This window comes from Phaseolus vulgaris, chromosome 2 (assembly GCF_000499845.2).
Source record: "Phaseolus vulgaris cultivar G19833 chromosome 2, P. vulgaris v2.0, whole genome shotgun sequence".
In the NCBI taxonomy this organism is placed as follows: Eukaryota; Viridiplantae; Streptophyta; class Magnoliopsida; order Fabales; family Fabaceae; genus Phaseolus; species Phaseolus vulgaris.
Window position 1 is genome coordinate 31,194,932 of NC_023758.2, and position 22,837 is coordinate 31,217,768.

General features: G+C 32.8%; 1 protein-coding gene across 1 annotated transcript; it reads right to left on the bottom strand.

The window, feature by feature from the left end:
- Positions 1 to 1,585: 1,585 nt before the first annotated feature.
- Positions 1,586 to 20,954, bottom strand: LOC137811420 (lysine-specific demethylase JMJ17). Its single transcript, XM_068613165.1, has 33 exons — positions 19,310 to 20,954; positions 17,880 to 17,937; positions 16,797 to 16,919; positions 16,487 to 16,544; positions 16,260 to 16,396; positions 13,511 to 13,672; positions 13,336 to 13,422; positions 12,393 to 12,566; positions 11,978 to 12,130; positions 11,691 to 11,882; positions 11,546 to 11,611; positions 11,331 to 11,426; positions 10,373 to 10,459; positions 9,965 to 10,081; positions 9,674 to 9,881; positions 9,494 to 9,558; positions 9,258 to 9,316; positions 9,033 to 9,164; positions 8,603 to 8,753; positions 8,178 to 8,513; positions 7,617 to 7,790; positions 6,299 to 6,360; positions 5,802 to 5,880; positions 5,150 to 5,299; positions 4,939 to 5,072; positions 3,953 to 4,070; positions 3,790 to 3,863; positions 3,175 to 3,319; positions 2,923 to 3,072; positions 2,659 to 2,754; positions 2,486 to 2,581; positions 2,195 to 2,382; positions 1,586 to 1,924 (listed from the first exon to the last, which is right to left on the bottom strand). The coding sequence occupies exons 1-33, from the start codon at positions 20,629 to 20,631 to the stop codon at positions 1,693 to 1,695; spliced, it is 5,481 nt and encodes a 1,826-aa protein (XP_068469266.1). The 5' UTR covers positions 20,632 to 20,954; the 3' UTR covers positions 1,586 to 1,692.
- Between the last annotated feature and the right edge of the window lie 1,883 nt (positions 20,955 to 22,837).

Below are 22,837 nucleotides of genomic sequence, written 5' to 3' on the forward strand. Positions count from 1 at the left end.
ACTGAAAAAAGAAAAAAAAACTTAAAGAAAAAAAAAACTCAAACCAAAATTATACAACTTTCACTTATACAAAAATATTTCTGTATGTAGGCTAAATTTCTACCATTCAAGATTAGTTTTATATGTATGTTGAATATCTTTTATATGTAAGTTAAATTTCTATCATAGTAAGCAGGAGAAAAAATGCGGATAGATATATATAAGAAAAATAAGTAATTTTATTCATTTTTAATGAACAAATCCTATTATTTTTTAAAATAAGTTATTACTTTAAAGTTTACTTATTTCAAATTTATCTATAAAAAGACTGAATAATGAGGGAGCAATCATTCTCAACGCAGTTGAGTTGAGTTTCTAATAAAAAAAACATACCAACACAATTAACTGGCTAATTACAATTAATAACTAACTGAATTATAAACTAACAGTTACCCCTCCATTATTGTCCATGAGCTCTTACTGCACTTTTATAATTTCTTATGGCAGCTCCATATTTTGTAAAAAATATCTGAATTTTACAATTTTAAATTAAATTTTTTATACTAAATTTTATAATTTGAAATACAAAATTTACATTTCAAAATACAAATTTATATTTTGTATAAGTTTAAAAGTTATTTTCTTACCCATAAAATATTTTTCAAATTTAATTTGAAAGTCACATTATTCCATTTTGGGTTTACTATTTCCACCACTCTTTTACTTCTTCTCATTACGATTTTTTTTTTCACAAGAGTGTTTTATATAAAAACTAACTCCCCTATCACGGGGCAGGTAAAAAAAAGGAAATAATACAATAAGAAGTAAGATAAAAGCATTGATATTTTTTTTGTCAATTTTAAAAATAGTAAAAAATATTAAATAATTTTACGTTATTTGGAAGAGTTTAAAGATTCGGATTTGGAAAGGGTTTTAAGTTTCATTTGTTGTTTATTTTTTGCATTATTTAATTGAAATCATATTTGATAAAAGAAAACTACCAAAGGCCAATGAGAAACATTAATTCAAATATTATACTTCACTCATAACAGTGGAGTCAATTTTAGGGAATACAACGATCCGACACCCATATTTTTGTCTCCTATAAATAATTAATTTAACAAGTCAGATTAAATTTTTGGAATGTGTGATTTTTTACCCCTTTTACCACCAATGCAACCTTATTTCTCCTTATATTGTAGACAATATATAAAGGCATAGTCTTAGAAACCAATTTTACAAAATCCCAATATATACATTACAAATGAAACTTCAGATTAGGTCTTTCGGCAAAAGAATTTAATTACTATACACAGAAAATTACACCATTATTTTAAAAGTCATCATGACAATTTATGATTAAATATTAATGTAAAAACCTTATATACAGTACATGGACCCATTAGTTATGCATGCTTTATAACTGATGTGGATAAATAATGATTCTCACCAGTGTTTTATCTAATTTACACCATAAAAACTAATTGAACTCTATCAAAATCTTTCCTAATTTTGTCAGCTGTATAAAAACTAATGGTTCCTACGTTAATTCACGCCATCTTTAACCTATTAAGTCCAGTCCTCAAATCAAATGCAGGCAACAAGAAACTAAAAATGAGATTTTCACATTTAGATGGATTAAAAATGACCTAGATGACACAATAAAAATCAATTGAATCAATTTAATGACCAATGATTGTCTACTATGTTTAGCTATCGTTGAATGCAAAGAAATGGAGAAAGACTTCGAAGTTCAATACGTTTCTTAGCTGCTCTTCTGAAAGGCTTTCGATTTTGCCACCTTAGACATTCTATCCCACTCGGATACCTACACTCACTATCTTGATCACATGTGAGATTGGGCACATCTCTCTTCTGTTTCTTTCTAGGGTTTGAATGCCTGGGAGACGGGGTTTTAGGCTCCTCAAATTTACCACTAGTTAATCTGCAAAGCATAGAAGATAATCAATAAAAAAATACCAAAAAATAATTGCAAAATGATAGCCCCTGGCAGAAATACATGATAGAACCATTCTTTCAGACATTCTATGGTGATGCAACACAATGTATTTTTCTGCTGATAAAATGGAGTTGACAACTAATAATCTTTTTAAAATGCTGGCTAGAAGATAATATTTTAAAATTTTCAAGCAATCCCAAAGTGAATATAAAAACTGCTCTCAAACTAATTTGGAGACGAATACAATAAACAGACCTGTCATGGTTTGGAAGTAATCCTTCTGTACATGGGGTACACGCGGGACAAATGTAGACCTCTCTTGTGCATGGCAGTTTCATGCAATCAAAGTGATACCACTCATTACAATGGCAACATGCAATCATCCTTTCTGGATCGAAGGGCTTTCGACAAATGCAGTAAAGCATGCATCGTGCCCTTAACATCTATTGTGAACAAAAATCAATACTTGATTATAATCTTAACAAAATCATGATGTAAATAAAAATGTCTCAATTTTAACAAATAAAGAAGTGACCAATCTCTTACCCTTAGTTCCTCATTCGCATCAACAGGCAACTTTTCACCTTCCACTACAAGTTCAAGAACTTTATCCAGGCTGAGTGCCCCAGAATCCGATGCCACCTGTTCATATTTAAAATTAAAAGTCAGCCAGTGTAATAAAGGACAGATAAGAATCACCAAAGGAAAAAAAAAAAAACCTTTTTGGCTAGTTCTGCCCACTGCAAACCTAAGGTATTCACTTGTGTAATTTTCAACATATAGTGATCTTCAGGTGATATGCCCATAGCAAGTCCCTGTCAAGCACTTGGACATTTCAGTACGTTCAAAGTTGTTTATATTGGCAATAAATTTTATAAAAGCAGAAAAGTGAATAAGTTCTAAAATAAAACAGGGGGCAGGCATATCTTGGTTTTTCAGTGCACGCCAAAAAAAATATAAACCTAGGCAATAATAGCACATACCTCCTTCAGATGCTTCTGAATATGCTGGATAGTGGGCTTTGGTACACCATTTAATAATCTATTGACTTGAACTTTCCACGAGTTTTTTGCTAAAGTCAGCTCAAGGTCACAAATATCGTTCTGATCATAGACAACAGCCACATTGCAAGCCTGTATGTAATAAGCAAATTAACTCAATTATAACAATCATGCTCCAGTTAAGTGAAATAATACAGGAAATAGACAGATAAAAATAAATAAATAAATACATGCCTTTACAGCAGTGGCCAATTTTTCAGAGATGACGCAAATATCTTGACCAACATTAGCAGATGCAAGGATTACAATTTCTTTCAAGAAAGATTTGCATGAAAGGGCTTTCTCAACAAGTTCACTCAAAACATCTCTTTCATCAATCCTGTACATACAACATACACAAGATAGACAAATTACAAGATAATAAAAAATCTACAGTGAGGATAGTTAAAGGTAGAGGAAACATGAGGTACATGATGGAATCCATGTGCCGAAACTGCACAACACACCTGAATTATCTAGACCAAAGAAATACACTTATCCTAATCACTTTAATTGCATGATTTTGTTGGTCTATACAACGAACCTAGAATCTATTTACAAATTTTCCAACATATATGAAGAAGGTCCAAGACTCCTATAGAATACCACCTCCTAAACAATATAGAAAATAAGAGAGAACAAAGAAAGAAACTGCAGAAATATATGTCGTTTCATAAAAAACGTACTATAAATATACAAAAGTCATAATGTCTATTTTGTATCTATACAAAATATCAGCATTTGAAAATCCAAGAAAAAATAATGTCATTATACATGCTGTACATAATCATTTAATGTGAACCACATTACCATAAACAGAAATTTTCCGCATCAGACATGAGTTCAGTAAGAACTTTCAATTCAACACGCTTCTTCTCAAACCTCTGCATAAAGCAAAAGAATAGATGTACAAATAAGTTTCTGAAAGAATGAGACACAAGCTGACTACTGCTAAGATGACACGATATCCTACCAGGAGAGCACCTCCATTATGATAACAAAATTCACCCCTTAGAATTTCACAATATGGGCACTGGTAGTTTTCAACGGCCACGTCTTTTTCTGTTAGTCCAACACATTGCAGATGATAGCTGTCCATATGAAAGATATTGATGCACCAAACAAATTAATCAGTGTTTTCTTAACAATGAAACAAATTAACATAAGTATGGAAACAACAAATTTTTCAGACTGAATGACAATTATTTCCTTAATCAGAAAAGCAACGTTTGAATGACAATTATTTCCTTAATAAAAAAAGCAACATTGTAGAGAGTATATCTTGAGTTTTTGACAGAACCAGTGATGAAAAGAGAGGAAGATCTTGTCAGAATGACAATAGGGCAGGTTAAGTGACTACTTGGAATTAAAGAACAAAGTTATTGGACACAAAACAGTTTCATACTTTTTGGAACATGGCAGTGGAATTGTAGTCCATAGGTCACAGGTGATGGTAAGGTAACATTCTGATACCATGTTCAAAATCAGTGGTTTTGGGTAAAGAGGAAGGAAGGCAAATGAATGAAAATGAAACACTAACTGATATTAACTAAAAAGTATTACAATGTGTTGATATGTACATAAAACCAAGAGCATGAACTCGTATTCTCGTATTATACTAATCCTAATAGTAGATAGTTAGGGAAACAAATCCTAGAGGATAATCTAAGACATGATGAGATATTTCCTTATCAACACTGTTCCACTTACATGAAGATTATAAGCTATGAAAAATGTTACTTGTATAACAAACAATAAAACAATTTGTAAAATGAAGAAAGAGAAATTTGAAACATTATTAATGATATGGAGAGTAATAGACACAAAATTTGACATTGTACAATTTATTGAACGAAATTGTTGTATTGTATGTATATCAAGTCTCATAAGCTATTGCCTGATATATTATTCAGAGCTATGGAACTCCTATTTTTAGAAACAAGAAAAGATGTACTTTACCAGTCCATACAAGTGGAACAAGTAAGAAATTCCTGATCTTCAGAATCATCAAAGCAGCAGATACATAGGTTTGGTTCCTTCAGATTTTGCAATTTGTCATACATAAAGATCGATCTATCTAGGGTCTGTTTCATCTGAAAATATAAACCAATGTCCTGAGTATGTGATACGTGAATGGATCATGCAAAAAAAAAAATGGCTAAATCAAAACCTTCTCCAGTGCATGAAGTAGCAAATTTTCATCTTGGAATAAAGTTCCTAGTTTATCCATGCATGTGCTCTTCCAATTTTCCACCTTCTTAACTTCAGATAAAACCAAATCCAGTTCAGAGCAACTAAAGGCAATGGTATCTCCATATTCCTGGAAGTAAGCAAATAACGTCAGAGCTGTGCAAGTGAACACTGATATGTCAAGTCGTAAAATAAAACAAACTGGTAAAGACTCCACAACTAGCGTGAAAGCTTTAAGCTTTTTCAATAATAATATTCATAACTAATGAACAAATAAACTTGATACTACATGCAAACTAAGAATATGCACATAATTAAAATAAATTGAAAGAAAATACTTAAAAAAAATGGTGCTGCAAAATATAATGTACAAGCTACAAAGGAAATAAAAACAAACCTTAAGGCTAAAAGTAAATCTACAATTAGAAAAATGAAGAAAGTAAACCACCGCACATACAATTCGTCTAAAATATAAGGAATATCCCGACCACAGTGATCAGTACTTTTTTTACAAACGATACAGAAGCTTAGACGTACAAAAAGAGAATCATAGTTTTGTAGTGGCACCTAAGTCAATCAATTGATCAATAATCACACATAAAGGCCACCCACAACACACCCAGAAAATATACCTTGAGCTGCAATATTGAAGACCAAGATCGTTCTCTAAGACTTAGACCAAAAAATTGGCACACTTGCTCTTGCCACAACCTAAACAGAAATAAAATACAGTTAAGCATATCAAATATTTAAACGAAAAAAATTTGGAAAAGCAACAGTCTTCATCCACTCCGTCCCAGTGTTCTACGTGATTAAGCAATATATTCTTTACCGAGATTATGCATACAGAGAGACAGACATAGTTCAAAAAGTAATATTGAAAGGTATAGACTCAAATTGGAAATGGCAATAACTACAATACAAGGTTATAAAAGCATTCAGAAGTGCAAAAGTAATATCTGAATATTTAATTGAAACATTAATGAAGAGGGAAGACAATAAAAATTACAAGAATAGAACAGATCAACATAAAAACCACATAAAGGTAAATTGTCATTTAGAAGACTAGAAACAAATCAAACTAACATAAATGATACTCTTGATTTTACAACAAACAAATTAGACTTACTTATGTTTTCCAATGGCCTCTTCAAGTTGAATATTTACTGCTGTAAAGGTCATATTAATAGTCTGCAGAAAAAAAATTTGTAGATGTAAGCTGTATGTGCCAAAACAATTTTTTCCAACCACTGTGAGAAAAAGCTTGAACGTTTTCACCCCAACTTTTCTCTCTCTTCAAAGTTCCATAAATCAATGTCTTTTATCAATCAGAAATTTTGTTAATGATTTGAAAAAAGATGAGGTCGTAAATTTAATTAAATAATTAAAACCATACACTAACATAAAATTAGTTGAGAGAGATAACAACCACTCTATGTTCTATGGAAAAAGACATTTTATGACAAGATAAGAATATAGCTGGGGAAAAGGAGAGAAAAAAAAGACTTGAAACCAGAAGGAAGTGAAAAATAAAATATTGAGAAAACAACAGAAAGTTGTTCAGTCTGTGTAAGTAAAGGAATCATACACTAAAATGAAATTAGATCAGATAACAACCACTTTATTTTCTATGGGAAAAGACACTATATAACATGACAAGACTACAGCTTGGGGAAGGATAAAACAAAAGACAACGAAATCAAAAGGAAGTAAAAAATATTGAGAATACAACACAGTTGTTCAGTTGTGTTATTCAGTCTCCGTGTATCAGTAATAGGAAGGAACCCCTTTGAAACAGTAATGCACATAACAGCACTCAATCCAATTCAAAGGCATTTAAGAGCAAACATTTTAGTTTTGAAGATGTGACTACGAGAACATTCTACTCCAACCAAATACACAAAATAACCTAAACCGAACAGAACATAAAATTTAGCCTTTTTATTAAAAATATTAGGGAAAAGTAAAACTAGAAAGAGGATAGGATATTCCCAGAACAGGAGATGAAAAACGAGGAAAAGAAAGCTTCAAGAGTACACCAAAGGCTGACAAGTCTCTGTCTATAAGAAATGGAAATTCCCCCGAACCAATCATGAGGAAGATACCATATACATAGGTATGTCCTAAAGCAAAAATCTACCAAGCCCCGGCACAGGGGGTCTGATTTGTAAGCATGATTCAAAAACCAACCTAAAAACTAAAAACCAATTTTCTCTTTTGACATTATTTCACAACCTCTGTACTATTTCCTTTTTCTTCTAAAATAAGGGTTTTAAATACCTAAAAAACGATACTCTATTCATTTCACTCAAGTTTACCTTTACAAATTATATATAAATTTCTACACAAACAAGAATATGGCCACTTTATTTAATAAATCAAACAAAACAAGTAATCACTTATTAAAATAACAAATACACTAAGCAGAAAATTACATAACCTAGTACCTTATAATCAGTAAGAATAGCTTGTACGTCAGTCAACTTGCGTCTTCTAGAATTACAAGGACGAGAAATCGCCTCTAATGCCTTCCTAAGCCATTCAAGCCCACCTATCAATAGTTTCAACAGAGCCCCAGAAACAGATGAATGAGAAAGACCTTCTGCAACCTCCAAAACGTCCTACATGATCAGCAAGCATCTCTAATCAACAACAAAGGAAATTAAACAAGATTAATCCTTAGCAAGCTCCATTAAAAAGGCCATGTTCTTTACTCCCAAACAGTTGTCAAACACCTGATCTTTTATCCCAAATCAAGTTTTATTTATGCCCATGTAAAGAAAAGGGAAAATAAGAATTGACAAAGAAAAATATTGGTGAAAAAAAATTATTAACACAGTAAAAATTTCATGTGTAGTTGAATAGCAATAAGAAAATAATTAGCAGAAGCATGTACATGTTGAAGGCAGCAGTCAAGCACTAAAAGGGTGGAGTAAGAAACCATATGATTATACATTTGTGAAAATGCATGACTATAACAGAAACTGTCACTAGAGAGAAATAGTAACCTCTAAAGAAGGAGAGCAATTGGAGAAAGACAAGGCCCTTTTGCACCATTGCAGCGTAGAACTAGATGCTTGAAGTTTTGAAATCTCATTGAAGTCAAAACCAAGCGATATACCGGATTCTGTGGTGGATTGGATTCTTACAATCAAATCTTCCACTTTACACATTAAACCGCTGTCTATTTCATGCAGAGAGTTTTCCAGTTCAAATAAGCACTGGGCATCATTTAGTACAGAACATGCTTCATGCTCCCATGTTCTGCAGTTCTTCAAAACCAATTCAAGCATCCCTCTTTCTTTAAATGATACTTTAAGATGCTTCGATTGAGAAACCAACATCTAGAAGTAGACAATCAAATTGTCATATTCATAATGATTATGTTTTCAGTAAACTTAAATCAACATAACAAACAGAACAAAATAAGAACCTGTAAGTCCTCAACATTCTGTGAAGAATCTGAAGCCCGCATAGAAGAGACGAAATACGGTTTAGAATTCTTTAACCAGGAATTAGCTCCTGATAATGCATCCTTGACATCATTAAGTGAAGGAAGAATAACAAATATGTTCTCTGAAGCTCTGTAAAAGAAAGATCGAAAGCAAACTTACCATTAGCCAAAATAATTGTAAATTGGATAAAATCTTGTTATTAGTAGGGTCCATTTGTTCTCTTTCCTAATTTCCGTACTCCCCTCTTTATATTACTTTCCCTATTTCTTTGAATATGTTTAGTCACTTAGCCTATAAAACTTGCATTACATACACACTGAATATATTCAATTCCTTTTTTTTTCAAGTTCTCTTCAAGTATAATCTTATTGAAACTATAAACATAAAACAACTCCAGCATTGTTGAACCTGATCATGCCCTCAAAGTCCGAAATAGAAGCCTCATGTGAAAGCATCTCTTTAGCCCTTTCCTCCCAAGGAATGGCAACAGTAAGCATGCAAGATAAATTGACAAATTGTTTCTCTCCCTCAATTTGAAGCCTGAAAATCAATAACAAAACCAAATGGTTGAAACTAGAAATAAATAAAAACCTAATGTGCCAGTTCAGATTAGGAAAGGGAGTTTAAAATTACATGGTGGCCTCCTTCAACAGTTGCTGGATGAATTCCAAAGGCATCTTAAAATCATGTGCCTGTACCAATTTCACATAATTTCAATCAGATTTCATAGATAAAAGAACTGCCTGGGCCTTTAACATGGCAATTTATTAGCCCCTGCTTACTAAGAAACCTTTTATTTTTTCATATTAAAAAAAGACAGGGAGAGGCATGAAAAAACAGTATTAGAATGATTAAATATAAAAGCTTACCTTCACAGCCTTTTCCCGGCAGTTAGCTTTCTTCAGCTCAATCTCAACCAATGGCAACTCATCAACTGAGAAATATAAATCAAACCTTGAGGCAGAGTAAACTAACAAGAAAATAAATAAATCCATGGGTCTTGAAAATGAAAATCTTAACCAATATAACGCTGCAACATTCCCGAATACCTTGAATTTTCAAAGATAAACCAGCTTCAAAAATACTATTCAATTCATCAACTGCATTATGCTGATCTTCCTGCATGTGAACTCTCCCTAAAACATCATTAAAGTGGGAAACCCATGAAACGGTATCCAAATGGTATTGCCTTAGAAGCTTGAGCTCTGGTACATCAACTGCAAAATTTTCCCATTCCTTAAGCAGCAAACCAACATTCTGCAAGGTTCCTTAGTTAATTAAGCTATGTCTTTTAACCATCATACAAAAACAAAAAGAGATGAAAAAAACTCAAAGCAAACCTTGAGATTCATAGGTCCTTCTAACATATCATGACATTGAGCACTACAAGATTCAGCTTGATTTAGTAGATTCTGAAGCAAATTTATCTCCGGGAGTTGAACTTGAAGATCCAAAAACTATTGAAAGCATGAATTTCATATTATATTCTGTAAGTAACTTGAGTAATGCACATGCATGTTGTGTCTGTGTATGACATATTACTCACATAAATGTGAAACACCTAATTTAAAAATGAATGACTTATCCAGATAATTAAATTTAAAAACCACTTCAACCAAAACAAGTCAAAGTGGCTGGTTAAATTATTTTCCTCTGTTATTGATAACTGCCACACATGAACTTTATGTTTGCAGGAGCAAGGCTTGAGAAATTAACAAAGCCTGTGTAGTTTCCAGGGTTCTCATTACCTCCGCTTTTAGTTTATAAAGAACATCAACATGTAGTGTAGCAGGCTGTCTTGCTGAGAGGCACTTTCTGACACTATCCAGCCATGCCTGACGAGTCTCACAGAAATAATGTTAGCAACATGAAAAATAAAACACTGCATAAATCAACAAGAGCCAGCAGTACATCAAAATTGAACAGTAGCTCAAGCACAAAAATTGGGGCAGTTAAAAACATGAGCCAATCTTTGTACCTAGGATAGAGATGGACTCACAAATAAAACAAGATGAATAAAAATCAGGTGAACTCTTTCCACAACAACTATTAGCTCTCTATATTTTGAAGATAAAATTATTTTAAATTTGTGTTTTAGTACACGGTATTTTTTAGGGTTTACTCACATTTAAAGATTAGAAGGTGATGTTGATCACTTTTGTCCCTTTGTTTTTACATTTTGCAAGTTATATTGTTTGTGGAGGTGACTTATTGTCCTCCTACACATAATTGCCACCTCTTATGCACAAGAGGGATTTTGTTGAAATCCCAAGTCAGTTTGGTGGGCCTGAGTTAGGCTCTAATTCAAAATTCTAAGAGTCACTAACTATGAATTATCTGACAGAGACTCAATCACTGTCATTTTCATACCATCAGGATGAACAAGGGATAACAGTCTTGGTAGTCTCACATTACCAGTAAAGGGCTATGGAACTTCCAGATTATTTTCATCATGAGCAAAAACTGGACCAGCAGTGATAACTTTCCAGATCAGATTCAATTCTGGGAGGGAAAGATGGACTCTTATTTAAGTTGTGACAAAACACATTTTGATAAAAAAAATATATATCCCGTAACTTAGTATATAAGAAAATTACATTTTGGAGAGAAAAGAGTTTCAAAATATAAACAATATAAATGAAAGATAACGCGTAGAACCAGCAAAGTAAAATAATGTGACAAACTATCATGTAAGGAAACATCTACCTTCGTTGAAGAAATTTTCCCTTCCAATTTCTTATTTCCTTTCACGTAGAGGGGTAAGCCACAAGCTTTGGAGTATAAAAGTTCCAACTCAGACATCTGCAAAAAATAATTTTAGTCAAATTATAATTAGCAAGACCATAAATTGTTACCAGATATAAGTGCTATCAATATAAAGTTATGCATTAAAGACGTGTGATGAGTCCAGGAGAAAGTACATTTAAACACATCGACAAAGCAGTATCAAACTCCTGAACGAACAACCTTGTTTCCTCTGCATACTCCTGCATCAATATAAATTAACCAAAAAAAGGCAGAAAAAGGCAACTACCAAAGGCATTAACAGTTTGTTAAGAAAAGCACCTTCAGTTTATGATAACAAGGCTCATTGCAAGGCACAGGACTAAATTTCAGCAACTCATCAACGAATTCTAAATGAACCTTCTTTACACTGGAGTCACGATGACACAGCCATAACTCAATTTTTGTTACACAGTCTCTTATCCCTTCTGCCCATTCCTGAGCTTGAAGCAAATTCCTTACCATGTCTCGTACCTACATTTTAAAAAGAAGCAGAACTAACTAAGTCAAGTATATGACGGTGTGTATATACAAGAGTATTTAAAAAGTAATAAACAGATAGAACTCACAGAATCCATCTCAGAACCAGCCCAAAGAAATTGTTCAGCTTTCCTTAGTGCAGTAACAAATGCATCTTGCAAAAAAACATTCTGCAGAATAGTACTAGACTGCAGAAGCCACTCTGTAGCAAGTTGAGCAAAAGTAATGGAGCTACCTTTCACCTACACACATACAGGGAGTTTCAGAAGGAAATGGTAGTTTTTCTAAAATCACAAATGTATACATCAGAATTCAAGTATTATGTTAAATAATTTAATGGAAAAATAAAACATTATCACTTACAAGAGAGCAGCACAGTCAAAGATATAGAAAGGGGACATCATATATTTTGATTGCAGAGAGATAAGTAAATCCAACTATAGGAAACAATACTAGAATTTGGAAATTTTAGAGGGTTAAAAAAATATGCATTGTATATATTACCTTTTTGGTCAAAGCACTGAGACATGAAGGCTGCTTTTTCATACTTCTACACTCAGCTTTGTCCTCAGAAGTATATTTGTCCATAGAATAGGCAAAGTCATACAATTCTGCAAGTGAATGACGATAGAGAAGACGCAGTTTAACAGTTTTGCACTCACAAAGGTGTTCCCAGTGCTGCAAGAGAGAAAACTAAATTCAGTCAATAATAAAACACCACCCTAAGGGAACAAACTGAAGAAATCTGAATCTGTCAAGTGACTCCCAATCACAATAATATCAATAATACAAATATTTTCTATCACCTATAATGCCTAATCCTACTTGACACATGGATTGGGAATTTCTAGCATGTCTGTGTGCATCTTTAGAAGAACAAAAAATAACCAGGTACAAACACAGTGCTAACTTCTGTTAGAAACAAAGAGAGAGAGAGAGAGAGAGAGAGAGAGAGAGAGAGGAAAAGATGGGGAGAGATAAACACCATGAGGTAGATGCCAGACACTTAATACCATAAATGGTACTCAACTAACCAACTTATATCTGTCACGTAACAATACAATTCCTTTCCCTTCATTCCTTAACAGCAGAAACAGAAGTGCATAGTCCAGTTTACTTATTTTCACTTACATAAGAAAAAAACAGACAACCCATAAGCTCTTTTCCAGGGAAAGGCTGGTTTTCTGATACATTCACACTTCTCATAGGGCAGAATGTTGAAGAGAACCCACTTAACTTGAGTGGCTATCTTAAGAACTTAAAATTCCATTGGGTACATCCAATCTTAGGCTGAAACTAATAAGAAGTACTATTCAGCTATGAAAATGGATATTACATACATTCTTGGTGACATTGATGCATTGCTGGAAGATGAATTGATGATGGCAATTACATATTTACATTATTTGATCATCAATACCTCAATATCTCAATCTAATGCATTTACCTCTAGACAGACAAAAGCTGATGGCCTGCAACCACATACAACAGCAGAGAGATAGAGATATTGTTGGCATATGATGCATGCTGGATCCTACAAAACGCACCAGTAAACACAATCAGAAATATCAAAGCCATGAGTTAATCATTTTATATTACCATTGGTAAAAAAAAAATCATACTTCTTCAGTTCCCACAAATTGGGGACATTTTCGAGGAGCCATGCGAGAAGACTTAATAATACCATGTTTCCAAAGTTTCTCTCTACGAGATTTTTCTTTAACTGATATTCTCAACAATTCGTTCTTCAAATAAGACGACACCCTGCCATCAACTTCACCATACTGAAAATGATGAAAATGAACATGTAAGAGAGTAAACAAGATTAATCAACAAATAAACATTTTTTATCTGAAAAACATTAGAGCACTTTCAGATTTAAAAAAGAATAATAATAAATCTTCATAAACAAGGAAATCTAGAAACAACATAAACAAGTCAAAACAATCTTAGAAGACTTTACATCAGATACCAGTTCAGACAAATTTATGTTTCATTATGGCTCAAGCAAAGTAGGTGACCACCTTGGGAGCCATCACAGTTTACAATGCCCTACCCCCTTCTTCCCCCAAAAAGGGTGCACAATACTTTTTTTCTGTAATCAGTTGCAGTTACAATACAACAAATGAACAATATGGCATCATCGATTCACAAAGCCAACCCCACATGGCAGGTAAGGCTGAGTTTTTGCTGTTATTGTTATATGATAAAAAATAATAATAAAAACATAAGTCAAGATTACTTTAGTTAGCTGGCACAGTAATGCAAATTGTGACCTTTTACTCACAAGATTGCATAACTGTACGACCTTCCCCAGCCTTGGCATTCTTGATCACACTCTCGACATAGTTTGATGTGATCAAGAACTCTTTTTTTTTTAAATCTAAGAAATCTAACCCATTCAGTTGACCCATCGGATTAAGGCCCTGACCTCATTCATTCCACCATTCATCTCCATCTTTTTTTCTACTCCTCTGCAAACAACAGTCCCAAACCCCCTCCTTGGTTCTTCTGCTTCTAGATTCAACACTTGGTTCATTTGCTACTGGGTTCCACTACTCGTAATTCAACACTAGATGAATCTCTCACATCCTTAATTTCATATTTTCTGCACACACTTCACTTAAACTTTTGGCTTTAAGCTGCCACTTTTCATCGTGATTGCAAAAGTTAAATCGACTGGGTCACTTGTTTCCACCATTCCTTCTTTGCCCGCGAGAAACAACAAATTAAATCAGCCACCTCATTTCGTTATTGCTAAAGACAAGACAAAAATATATACTTATAATATGAACTGCCAAGGGTTTTTTGATATCTTATATCTTTAAAGGCAAGTACGTGGTAATGGGAACATCAAAAGCATTATTTATTAAACAATGTCAATTTGGTTGCCCTATTCTTTACGTGTGGATCTTCTTCTTATGGAGGCATGGACACTTTTTTCATAACCAATAACCAGCTTAAACCAAAAAAAGTGGTATTTTAGAAAGTTTACGTAACTCATTAATGCCAGTAAAAAAAGGTGAAATTAAAGGGAGAAAAGCAAAAGTTGAGAGAGCAAGGTAGTATTTAACTTGGACGTGTCAGTGGAATCATTTATGGGGACAGTAGGTCAACAAAGTGGGAGTGTCTGTGTTGCTGTAAAAGCCAATTTCACTTCAAACCAAACCAGGATCACCAATCACACCAACCAAATGCCATAGGTCAAAATCTTTCAAGATTTTGGTACAAACCCATAATGCAATAATTTGTCACCAAATATTCTCTATATCCAGACTGGAGCTTACACATATCCTTTAAGGTCTGTTTGTTTCTATGGGTTTTGTGGAGAAGAGGAGGAGAGGATATAAGTGTGAACAGTAAATTTCTTCTCTCCTTGAAATGAAGAGAACCAAAGGTAAAGCCAGCTCGGCATTGGATTTTTTTCAAAATTTGCCCTTTTTATTTTAGGGTTTCACGTTTTATTACATTTTTCATTAATAAAAAGTAGACTTCATTACAAATATTAGTTATAAAATAAATTTAACTAACACAAATATTTTAATAAAATTAAATAATAATAATTAATAAAATAATTTTTTAATACAAAAATATATAGTTATTTATAATAAACAAACTATATAATAATACTATTTACATTTAATACAAAAGGATTTTCTAATTAGAATTTTTAAATTTATGAATATTTAAATTATTTACTTTTATATAACAATTTACAATTTTTACATATATTCAAAAATTTACATGTAAATTGTACTTTGTTTACTACACTTGAATCAAAAATTGATACCTCAAATATTAGGGCATGTTTGGCTTGTTTTCTTGTTTTCAGTTTATATTTTCCCTTATTGTAAAAATTGCAACCATGTTTTCATTCTATTCCTTGATCTCAAAATTTGAAGACCAAATGGTGAAAACTAACAATTCTTCCACAAAATTTTGGAAAAAATAAATAAGGTGAAAAAAAGGTTGCGTTTTAGGTGCTGTTTGGTTTGAGAAAAACATTTTCTATTTTCACTTTTAATTACAAAAAAAACTGTGTTTTTCTCTTAGTTTCCTTTTTAAAAGTTTGAATTGGAAATCATGAAAAAAATTCATTATTTTCTATGTTTCCTGTTTCTCAAAAGTTTGTTCATGAAACAACTTTTTATTGATTGTACAGGATATAGAAAACAATTCAAACTTTTGAAAATGGGAAACTCAACGAAAACAATAATTTTTTCTCAAACCAAATGCCTCTTGGTAATCATAGTGAAAACAAATAAACTGAAAAGGTAAACAAGAAAATAAACCAAACACCCTCTTAGATTTTTATCTCATCAACAAATTATTGCATTAACGAATGTAACAAAGTCATAACAATGTGCAAACCTGGGCCACTACACAAAGAAGCTCCTCATGAGATAAGACAGCAGTTTTGTGATACCGCTGATAGAGATCAGCTCCAAAAGCACCATGTGGTAGCCAGTCGGCAGGAGCAAAATTGACTGCCTCTGCACAATTTAAACCTGAGAGCACAAACAAATACAAAGTATGACACACTTCAGATTATATTTAAGCTAGCAATTTTGGATGAAGACAAAAATAAAATTGCATACCAAGATTGAAACCTCCATGGTAAGACCTCGGGAAGGTAATAACAAAATTCCCAGGCTCCTGGTAAACATCAAAAGAAAAGTAACGTGTCAGAGATTAAATATATATAAAGAAGAGAAGTAAATGACAAGCAAAAGAACACAGCTGTATTCATTTACTGAAAACATACATGGAGGACAATAAGTGTATTAGAACCTTTAAGTGTAAGAGAACCTCAACTGCAACCCACAATATTCCACCTAATTAAATTATAAGTATTATTGTGGATTACTTATTTATTTGGATATCATATCATAAGCCCCTAAATGATACCTGAAGTGTACTGTAGACAGGAACTCCATTTTCTTGCAATACAGATGGGTTTAGCATAGTAACAAGCTGAAAAAGCAGATCAGGTTGTGCATCAAAAAGATCGGGAAGACTGTTTCTCATCACCTACAAGGAAGTGGATCATTTTACTATCATTGTCAATGAATTACTTAAAATTAACAAATTATGAAATGTTTGGAATCCATCATTTTATTTAAATAATCATTAAATAATAATGTTGGGTTTGTAGGGAAAGGAGGGGAGGAAATTTTCAACTGGGAGTGATAAAATGTCCTTAAAAAATAATGATGGATGATTGGAAGATTACATGATTACATTTTATTTTGAAAAATGTTCACAATTTTAAATAAAATATTAATTCAAATTATTGAAAGATTAACCCCTCCTAAAAATAACTACATCTAAAAATACCTTTAGAGAACCACTAATTTAATTGAACTACTTTATAAATATACTCCCGAAGATAAATATCAAAAAATTCAAATTTTGGATTTCAATGTGGGAGATTTAACACATGTTTAGCAGTTTACACTTATCATGACCATATTTTATATCACATGGAACCACTACATAAAATCTTGACCATATAGCTGCCCAGATTAATAATATCATTTCATGACTAATAGTTTGTTTATACAATTGACAACTTTATTTACATGTTAGGAAAAGGAGAGAAGTTTTATGGTTATCTTTGTATTCCGTATAAAATAGCACAATTTTAATGAATGAGAAAAATCCATTTGAAACTATTCCCTCTTCATAAATTCTATTCATAAAAAAATGATACTTCTTTGCCATGCACACACACCTTGTGCACCCACAGTTACAGTGTGCACGCAAGTGTTTGTGTGCTAAGACACTGGAAAATCAACACAGGTAAACAAATGGGCAGCGATGTCAAGTATGACAATAAATTTGGTGGTTCTGTGGCAAATTTTTAATCCTACACAAGTGCAAGGTTCGAAGAAGCAGCAGGAAAAAAGAGAGTCAATTAAATCACTTCTTTTAAAGAAAATATAAAAAAGTAAAAGTAATGTATAGATATAAGAGGTACCCACGACCTACCTTCTCAAAAGCACTGACTTGACTACCAGGCACACTGTACCAGCACTTTGCTTCTCCCCTAGAACAAAATAGAAATCAGAACTGAATTGCGGGAGGGGGAATAAACTGAGGCGCATAACTCTCATGAACCCAAATATATATTTAAAAAAAATTAAAGATCTAAAAACATTGCAAATGCTGGCAGTTGAGGTTCCATGACACCAAGCATAAGCAAAACTTCAGAAATGCAGTGGTAAAAAAAAACCTCAAATGCAGAAAGAAAAACAAAAGAAAAGCAGATTAAATGAAATGCAAAATTCATGAATTCTTTTGAACTACAAAAAACATTGTGAGCCAAATTTAAGTTTTCAGCAAAATACAAGGCTACAGGTTAAGTGTAGCAGAGATTTCTGAGCTTTTCTGAAAGGAAAAAAAAAATTGTTATAGTCCAAAATTATAAGAATTTCACATTAGAATGTAGAAGCCACACGAATTTAAACAATAATGATGTTTCTGCATGAGGAGAAAATTTGAAACAGACTCATTTGACTATTATAGAAAAATCATTTATTCGTTCTTCCTTTTTGGAACTAAACATCTATGTTAATTGAATGTAGGTAGTAGTTGATGATTAAATGTGTTTGGAGTGGTGGTGGGTCAATTGTAAACGATTAGGTTTCAACGGAGCCTATGAAGCAGCAATTGAATTGTTTCCAATTTTTCAAGTAAAAATATGCAGTTTTGTTGAGTCACCACCAAGCTAAACATACTATTGAGATAATTTAGAATCCTATTGACACAAAAAATTTGGCAGATTGACATTGAATTTTCTGTATGCAATAAGCCATGCTCAGAGAAAGTGTGTTTTATGGAATTGCTCTAATACCAAGCAAATGAGAACATGCTCAGGTAGAAAATTTGGAAGAATATAACTACCTGTTGGTATAAGAATATACACAGAGCACTTCTGTAGTTATGTTGATCCCATATTTTGCTAGGAAAGCTTTTGTGTTCTCAAACTGAGAATATTATCAAGCCACTAGGATTGAGCTAGTGGATAGAGGTTTGGATAATTTGACTCAGTTCACAAGTTCAAACCTCCATGATCGCTTTCATAATATTCTTGATATTGGATTTAACCAACAAGTTTATGTGGAACATCAAAGTGCACACACATCATTACTAACAAGTTTGCTACAGTTAAATTTTCCCTAATACGACCAAATCTTGTTCCTGTGATCGTGTTATGATCCATTGAACATGTTAGGTTCATTCTACATGGCCATAAATTATCCTACTAACATACATAAAAAAAAACATAACTCCTGAAAGAAAGGGTTCTATTATATTGAAACAAACAAGAATTGGTAGCTTGGCGCTGTTATAATGTATATTACAGAAAAGAAGATAAGTGTACAAGAGCAGCACAAATGAATAAAAGTAAGGCATACCAGTGCAGGTAATTCATTGAGTAAAAGCAGTGATCCTCAAAATGCCAGCAAAAGGATGAGAATAGCATCCCAATATATAGCCAGGGTACCATGACACCGGTGATATTGTGATGAACAGCTCGGAGCATTGAACCTTTCAACTTAGGCAGGTTATTAAGATTCCAAGGGTTAGCTGAGTATTCTTCCCATAATTTGTCATCAATTGATTCTGGTTTCTGATCAGCTACACGTGGAAAACCACTCCCATAAACAGATGTATCCAAGTCATTCCCATACATGACATCAACCTCACCAACCAATCCCTCCACAATATCCCAAAACTTTTTCTCAATTTGCACTCTTGAAACAGGCCCTGATCCAAACCATCTCCTCCTTGACATATCCGCTTTCCGTCTAAAAGCTTCCAACGAATAGTGCTTCCCGGGCACAAAACCAAAGCTGTCCCCATCAGAATTCAAGCAGTTAAAACAATACCAATTTCCCAGAGGAATTTGCTTCAATGGCGGGGAAAGACAATATGTATGCCATCCCTTATCACACCTATCACACAAAAGCATGAGCTCCCCATGCAGACCACTTTTACATTGTTCACAAATCTGATCATGCTCTTCTCCTTGCACTTTACCATCCTTCGGTTTCGAACAATCGACACTCTTGTGAACCCTCTTCGACACCAAAGGTTTCGCCCCACAATCACTCTTCTGTTCCTCATACAAGCTTTTCTTACAACTCTTTTCTGTCCCTTGATTCATCTGGTTATAAAAATTCTCGTAATCATACAAATGTTCTCGGTACAGCTGACAAAGCACATGCTTAGCGCAATCCGTAATCTTCCCACTGGACCTCACAAACCGGGCAACATCCCCCCACTTCTTCCCATCAACAACCTTATCATAACCACCATAGCGCTTCACGGCATTGAACAGCTTACACAAGTCGAGCTCCGCCCCCTCGAACACAACCCTTTTCCTGGACTTCTTGCTAGAGTGATCCTTCAAAAACCTAGAGTAGTCCAAGTCAAAGGTCTTGGAGTCACATGAAGCAGGGCGAGCCTGGAGCTTGTGAATGGCCTGAGTCTTGGTAGGGAAAGTGAAAGAGTGCAGATCCAAAGCAAAAGGGGGTTTCCAACTCTTGGGAGGCACAATCTTACAAATTCCATAAGGCTCAGCTTCTGGTCTAATCTTGTATATATACTCTAAAGGATCCTTGAATTCATCTTCAGTAGGGTAATACACAGGCCCTGCAGGAATACTCGATGATGCAACACTGAAACTAGGTCCTACCACACCTTTCTCCACGGCCCTAGGTTTTCCCTTCCCCATCTACTCTATCACCACCGCCAACCAATTCATCAATGCGAACACTTGAAAGATAACTAACTAACTAACTTGCTAAGCGCCAAGCAAAAGCGAGTAGCGGAGAGAGGTTGCAGTTTGGTTTACCTTTTGGCGAAGTGCAGTGGCAGTAGCAGCAGCAGCAATAGCAGCGCAATGAAGACACGAAGATGGAGTGGAGTCTTGTCCTGTCTACAGTGCCTTTGATTTGGTTTCGTCTGATATTAAATTAATTAATAATATATAGCTTCTCTCTACTCTGCCGTATCTCACGGGAAGACTTCTTTCCAAACATAACTCCTCATCTAGATACTTTTGTTGGTTTGGTTGGGTTAGGTTATGCTCACACTCACTCGGGCCAAACATAGGCCAGGGTAACTTTTCCTGCAATTCTACATTTTTCTTTCCGCACCCCTATCTTTGAAATATCAAAATTATCTTTGATAATTTTTTATGATTCCGGAATAGAGATTTCATAAAGCAAAAAGGTTTTCAGATGGTTTAGAAAGCAAAGTGTGTTTCTAAAATAGAAAATCTAGAAGGCAAAATACCATTCTAGAATATTCTTTCTGGAACACATTTTTTTTATTTTCAGAATAGTGAATCTGAAATTCATAAAATGTGTTCTGTAAAGAATGTTTTGAAAATATTTTGGAAAGAATAATTTGGAAGTCATTTTAAAAGGGGTAAAATATCTTTTTATAAAAATAATAGGATGCAGGAAGCCATTCTTTGGGAGAAACACCCCCACATGTCAATGGTCTGGGCTTGGTGTTTCTTCCTGCACCACTACATTTTTAAAATTACTAAAACTAGTATTGTCATTTTTATTTGAAAAGTGACTGGGTTTAGAGGTTTATGAAAATGAGGTTCCACGATATTTATGAATTGGTAATTTTGGAATGCATTTTTTTACTTGTGTATTGATGATTCGAAATACATTTTTTTTACTTGAATTGGTAAATTTGAAATGTATTTTTTTTACTTATACATTGGTGGATGCGAAATTCACTTTTAACTTATAATGTTTAATTGTGATTTTCAATAATTTATTAAAACTTTATGATAAAATGTTAATTTGTAGGAATATGAATATTTTAATTTATATAAAATACATGTTGTAATAAATAGATAACTCAATATCAACTTTTTTTTTTAAATTCTAATTTTAAAAGTTAAGAAACTCAATTAAACATTTTATTAATAAGTTTTACCGGAATGTTGCATATGTAAGATACCAATACAGTATCAGTTAACCTATGTACCACAGACACAGACATTGATACGACATAAACATTGATACAATATGAACATGGATACAGATATACATATAATTTCTAAAATGTAGGACACGTGGATATATATATATATATATATATATATATATAATTATGAATTATATAAATTGATAATAAATATTTATGTGCACAACTATGTTTTAGTTTTTTTTGTAGTAGAAAGATGTTTCTCATGACTAATTCAAAAAAAATTATTTTTTATTTTTATAATCATAATAAAAATTTATACAATAAATTTGAGATTTTGAATAAAAATTATATATTTTTTCTTTTTAAAATTGTGTTAAAACCATGATAAAAAATCCAACAATTTTTTTTTTAATTATACACTTCACGGATATGTGTTCTACCAGTGTCTGTCTGATATAGATACGTAATTTAAGAGATGTATCCAAACCTCATAGCACGTAACACTATTTATTTATTTATTAAATTTAGTTTATATATATATATTATTTTTTAATATGTTTTTTAAGGATAAAATTAGGTCGAAAAAATTTAAAGTGAACAATTCTAATGTGTCATCCCAAAAAAAAATTATTTAAATTATTATTTTCCTCGATTCTAAATAAAATGAAATTATTTGACGTCTTGAAATAAGCCTCTCACTCAAGTATTAAAAGAACGAAAATTCTTCTTTCAAACCACCTTTCCATTTATCCGACACCAATATTTTGACCTAAAAAATTCACTTAGATAAAATCATTACATTCAATCAACCCATTTGAAATATTCTTTATTTTTTGTGAGAATTTTGTATTTAAATTACATTTCCCCATGACTCTAAGCTATGTACCATTGGACTATTTGGGAGTAATAAATCAGACATAAATCATTTAAAAAGTAATTGATATGTCAGTAAAAATAAATTGACCACCATTAAATAGTAAAAAACC

Coding starts and splice junctions, on each gene's coding strand:
- LOC137811420 (XM_068613165.1), bottom strand. CDS start 20,631: ATGGGGAAGGGAAAACCTAGGGCCGTGGAGAAAGGTGTGGTAGGACCT. Junction 12,131..12,392: donor TCAGTGCTTTGACCAAAAAG/GTAATATATACA, acceptor GTATGTGTGTAG/GTGAAAGGTAGCTCCATTAC. Junction 11,427..11,545: donor CTTTGTCGATGTGTTTAAAT/GTACTTTCTCCT, acceptor TATTTTTTGCAG/ATGTCTGAGTTGGAACTTTT.